This window comes from Oratosquilla oratoria, chromosome 1 (assembly GCF_046742065.1).
Source record: "Oratosquilla oratoria isolate Oo_2021 chromosome 1, ASM4674206v1, whole genome shotgun sequence".
NCBI classification, from domain to species: domain Eukaryota; kingdom Metazoa; phylum Arthropoda; class Malacostraca; order Stomatopoda; family Squillidae; genus Oratosquilla; species Oratosquilla oratoria.
Window position 1 is genome coordinate 281,541 of NC_134777.1, and position 5,960 is coordinate 287,500.

The 5,960-nt window shown below is 39.8% G+C and overlaps 1 protein-coding gene across 1 annotated transcript in view; it reads left to right on the top strand.

Annotated features, from left to right (window-relative positions):
- The first annotated feature begins 4,998 nt into the window (after positions 1-4,998).
- Positions 4,999-5,960, top strand: part of LOC143031510 (uncharacterized) — a 53,492-nt gene continuing 52,530 nt past the window's right edge. Inside the window, exons 1-2 of the mRNA XM_076195452.1 lie at positions 4,999-5,198; positions 5,241-5,523. Coding sequence (XP_076051567.1) covers positions 4,999-5,198; positions 5,241-5,523 — 483 coding nt within the window. The remainder of the gene's footprint in view (positions 5,199-5,240; positions 5,524-5,960) is intronic.

Below are 5,960 nucleotides of genomic sequence, written 5' to 3' on the forward strand. Positions count from 1 at the left end.
TAGCAAGTTATTCATATTGAAAGTTTGAGTCGACCTAAAGTTATGAAATGTCCTTTTAGCACAATTGTAAGCTGCATCAAGAACATATGTGGGGTATTCCAGCTTAGTACCCCACACATGTTCTTGATACAGCAGTTCGAGACAGAACTTCTGAGGACAGTACCCCCGTCCCTGAAATTATGGGTGAGGTACGTTGATGACGTTTTCGCTGTAATCCAAGATAAAGACATTGACCCTTTCTTTACCAGGCTCAGTAACTTAGAACCGGCCATCCAGTTCTCCATGGAATTGGAAGCTAATTGGGTACTTCCGTTCCTGGACATCTTAGTTTCACGAAAAGGAGACCACCTTAAGACTAGCGTATACAGACACAGACAGACTTCTAGACTATGACAGTTACCACACGGAGTACCACAAGAGAAGCCTAATCCTCACGTCGCTCCACGACAGATGTGGTGAGGGCGGAGAAAAGGCACCTACGTGACGTTTTCCGAGCCAACGGCTATCCAAATTGGACCGTACGGAAATGGACGAGGACACGACGCACCGAGACACAATCCCCTCACACAGGACACAGGGTCACAATTCCGTACATTAAAGGTGCATCAGAGATAACGGCCAGGATACTCCGGGACAAGAACATACAGATAGCACATAAACCACGCAGCACTCTGCATCACAACCTTACCAGGGTCAAGGACATAGAAACACCCACTCAGCAGGCGGGTGTAGTGTACCGCATTGGTTGTTTGGATTGTGATGCAGATTACATAGAAGAAATTCGCCACTACAATTGAAGAACATAAACGGGCAGTTAAACGGAAAGATGCAGCTTTAGCACTTTATAAACACATGAACGAACTACAGCACAACATTGACTGGGAAGGAGCGACAATGGAACGCAGAGACAAATCGAAGAAATGAAGATTGTTCTTAGAAGCGTGGACGACAAAAAAAGTTAGCGTAAACAGGTGCATAGACTTGAATCCAATATACCTAGGCGCTAGAAACGCAAAGACAGACGCAACATAAAGTGACATCATTTTGAACTGCGTGAGTGAGAGAGAACAAGGTGAACAAAGGTCACAGTGTTGGTGAACAAGGTTTAATTTATTTCCTTTTCGTAGAAGTGCGTAGTCCACTTTTTTCAATTGTTGCACAAGTGGCATTTTATTTTTATTTCATTTTTATCTAATTTTATTTTATCTTATTTGATTTTAATTTAATTTAGTTTAGTTTAGTTTAGTTTAGTTTTTGTATTTATTCTTTGTAAATTAAATGTATATGAGATATAGGGTAAGGTGGTCCAGTCGTCCGGTATTCGTAGCGACTGGAAGAGGAGGGAGACCCGGACAGCTTCGGCAGTGCAGAATATCTCTCCCAATTCCAACCACGGTCGGTATAACAAGCTCTTTTGACCACTGTATATGTTCACACCCCTGAAGACGGTTCTAGGACTAGGACCGAAACGTCGGGCATTAAACTTCTTACTTCGAGTCAGGTGTTTACACTTCTCCCTTTCGATATATATATATATATATATATATATATTATATATATATATATATATATATATATATATGTGTGTGTATATATATATAAATATATATATATACTTATATATATATACATGTATATATATATATATATATATATATATGCAAACGCATAAATAGGTAAATATAGTTAAGAAATATAAAAAATATACGAATAAATAAAGAAAGGCTTAACTAAACTATCGAGGGAGTAAAAAAGAAATGAGTAATAAACTTGGATATGAAGGCAGAAGGAAAACAAAGAAGAATAGACAGGTACGATCACTCTAAAGAACATTGAAATGAAAAGACATAAGTAAAGAAAAAAAAAACGAATGTAGGCTCACGAAAACAGAGAGCTCAAGAGAAAATAGTTGTTTGAGATTAACGACGGAAGAAGGTCTGAAAGCAAACAACGAATAAAAAATGAAAGGAAAAATACGACTGAAAAGAAGAAAATAAAGGAGGAGGAGGAGGAGGAGAAGAAGAAGAAAAAGAAGAAGAAGAAAAAGAAGAAGAAGAAGAAGAAGAAGAAAAAGAAGAAGAAGAAGAAGAAGAAGAAGAAGAAGAAGAAGAAGAAGAAGAAGAAGAAGAAGAAGAAGAAGAAGAAGAAGAAGAAGCATTTATACTACAGAGAAAAATGTGGTCAGAAAAAAATGAATCGTAAATTCGAGACTGAGCTTTAAAAGCAGTCTCACCTACGATGGATAAGGATTAAAGTTAGTTAGGGTTTGACAACGTTTGGTTAACCAAATTGAGTCTCGGTTTAGACTAAGATGAGGAGAGGTTGAGCCGCTTCCGCAAGTGGAGGAAAAAGCTCTTCCAAGGCCAAGAAGATCTAACAAGGAGGAGGAAAATGAATAGGAGGAGGTATAAAGGAGGAGGAAAAGTAGAGGAAAGAACGAAGAAAAGGAGGAAACGGAGAAGAAGAAGAAGGAAGAAGGGGAGAAGGAACCGGAGGAAAAGAGACGAAGGAGGAGGAGCAGAGGGAAAGAGTAAGAAGAGGAGGAGGGGAAGAAATAGTAGGAGGAAAAGGGGCGAAATAAAAAGCGAATAAAGTGGAAGAAGAGGAGGAGGAGAGGGTAGGAAAAGAAAATGGGTGAGGGAGATAAATAGGAGGGAGGGAATGGAGAGGAAGAAGAGGGGGAAGAGGAGTAATAGGGAAAGGAAGATTTCAGAGGATAAGAAGGGAAAAAGAGGTGAGATACGAGGATAAGAGAATATAAAAGAAACAAGAGAAGAGGAATAGGACGCATTAACAAGAAAGAAATGGAGACAAAAGGGAAAGAAATGGAGAAGAGAGGGTTAAAAAAACAACAAGAAAAAATACAAAAATGTTGGTGACGACATGAAAGATAAAAAAAGGCATGCAAATAAGAAAGGGAGGAAAGGAGAGCGAGAAATGAAGACTAAAGGAGCATGAAATAAAGTATAACAAAGGGAATATATAAAGTCATGTTATGTACTAAAGAATTACATTCGAACGTTCTGTAGATGAGGAGGACGAAGAGGAAGAGCAAGGGAAAGGAAAAAAAGAAAAGAAAGAGCATTAGTAGGAGTAGGAGGCTGAGGAAGAGAAATGGGGGAGGAAGACAAGGACGATGAGGAAAGGGAGAAGAGAGAGGAGGAAGAGAAAGAGGAAGAGGAGAAAGAAAAGGACAAATAAAAGGAGAAAGAGAATTTGGATGACATGAATTAGGAGCAAATGGCAGCGTGCGACAAAATCAAATTATGAGTATAAGCAGACATAAGATGATAGTCTGTTAGGTACGTGTTTGCATATATGTTTATATATATATATATATACTTAGATATAAATATATATATATATATACATATATGTATATATAAATATATATATGTATATATATACATATATATATATATATATATATATATATATATAGTTACGACTACAGACTCGTCGTAGTGAAGATTTCATTCAGACGCACATGCGCGCATGTGCGTATGTGTACCTTGGTATATGCCGGCCTTTCCCACGAGAGGCTTAGTGGACTCTCTCTGAATCCAACCGTCGGTAATCGACGTATGAAGACTGTTAAAGTGATGAATTATATATTTATGATGTATTCCATTCTTTTTGTGCTCTGTCAAACATATTCTATACATTGCATATAGATTTATGTATGTATATTATCTTGTGGATCTATCTTGTCAATCTTACGAATTGATTTACGTAAGATGAGAGAAATTACATATTCTCTTAGTCTTCGGACGTCGGTGAGAAAGATCTGTGCCTACGTGCGGTAATCGACGTATGGAGACTCTCAAAGTGATGAATTCTATTCATCAGACGTGTTTCGTTCTTTTTTGTGCTTTGACAAAACTATTCCATACTTTGCATATAAATTTATGTATGTGTATTACCTTGTGGATCTATCTTGTCAATCTTAGGAATTGATTTACGTAAGATCAGAGAAATTGCATATTGCCGTCGTTCTCGGACGCCGAAACGCCGGTGTGGGAATTCGTAGCTTACATGCGTTCTGGAAGAAAATTGCATGTGAACTAATACTTTGGCAACGGCGTCCCTAACTTACATTTACGTACGTATAGATTTTCATATAAAAACTATTAAGTTTCTGCTTATCTAAGATTGACAAGGTAACTTTATCAAATATTATTATCTATTCATTGATGTAAAGAATATCCGTGTATGTACTAGGAAGTATTCCTAAACACTCTTGTTAATCGTCGCGTCTAGCGACACTTGGTATCTCTCCGGATCTTACGGAGGAGTGTATATATACATCTGCTTGTAACGGTCAAGCTGGACTCTGCTTATCAGAGCTCCCATGCTACCTTGTCTAGCTTTGCTAGTGTTTTATCCACTTTGTTGGACTGACTTAGTCGTAGTTTCATCTCGACTTGTATTTTCTCGAGTCATTCTGGTCTCTGCTTAAATCAGAGTCCCATTGCACTAATCTCATATCTTAGTCTAGCTTTGCTAGAACTCGTCCACTTTGTTGGACTTAGACTTTTAGTCGTAGAATTTTCTCGACTTTGTAATTTTTACGTAAAATATTACGTAGGACTTAGTTTCCATTCTGTGGGTCGAAATTTCTCGACCTTACCACATATTGTCTTTAAGACTTTTTTTTTTCTTTATTGAATGTCGATATTTGATCGACACTTATATATATACGTGTCTTGGCTATCTTAGCCTTTCATGTTCTAAAGAGACCCATTGTCTGGTATTTATTTGTCTGTGAATTTACGTGTTTCGGACATTGTACTTTTCGCTAGTTTTGGCGACTTCTATTTTTCGATCTTGTTTATTTGTTTCTTTTGAAGGAAATAATCATTCTTAAGCAGAACTCTAGTTTTTGAACCTGGCCCTTCCCCATAGGTGTCACAATATATATATGGGGGAGAACCCACATATAACCTAGCGTCGGTACTGGCCAAAAGACTTAGACCCTTGGTAGTGAGCTCGACACGGATGTTGAAAAATTCAAGTGAATTTCTGGAAAAAGTGCGAGACATCAGAGTGGAGAGTGATGAGGTTATGGAGTCTTTCGATGTGAAGTCCATGTTCACGTCTTTACCGCAGGACCTCGTGAAACGGGCGGTGTTGTCCGCGATGGAGGAAACACGGGGCTACCTGGACAATGAAAAACTTTTCACCAGTCAATTGATGAGGTTGGTGAATTTATGCCTAGACTTAACCTTTTTTAATTTCAGAGACACGGTGTACCACCAGAGAATTGGGACCCCCATGGGCTCGCCAATTTCGGTAATCCTGGCTGAGATCACCATGCAGCGGTTCGAGAATGAGATTTTGTCCGCTGCACCAACATCATTGAAGCTGTGGACGCGGTATGTGGACGACGTGTTTGCAATCCTGAAGGACAGAGATGTGGATGGGTTCCTGGAACAGCTCAATGGGAAGCATGAGGCTATCCAATTCGAGATGGAGAAGGAGGCAGAAGGCGAGCTACCGTTCCTGGACGTAATGGTGAAACGCGTGGGTGACATTTTGGTCACTAGCGTGTACAGGAAGGCAACGCATACCGATCGTCTGCTGGATTTCGGTAGTGATCACCCGATCTGCCACAAGATGAACGTGGTGAAAACGTTGTGGAACAGGGCGGAGAGGATCTGCTCCACAGAGGCGTCGCTGAAAGAGGAAAGAAGCAGGTTGAGGAGGGTATTCCGGGCTAATAGCTACCCGAATCAAGTAGTGAAAAGGTGGACGGTGCCACAGAGAAGAAAAATAGACCGGGGCGAGACATGAACAGCCACAACCAGGATAACGGTCCCTTACGTGAAGGGGGTTTCAGAGGTCGCAGCGAGGATATTGAATAAAAATGGGGTGACCATCGCGCACAGACTAAGTAACACCGGGTCAAGGATAAGGTGAGCAAATTGAACCAGCCCGGGGCGGTGTACAACACCAGTTGC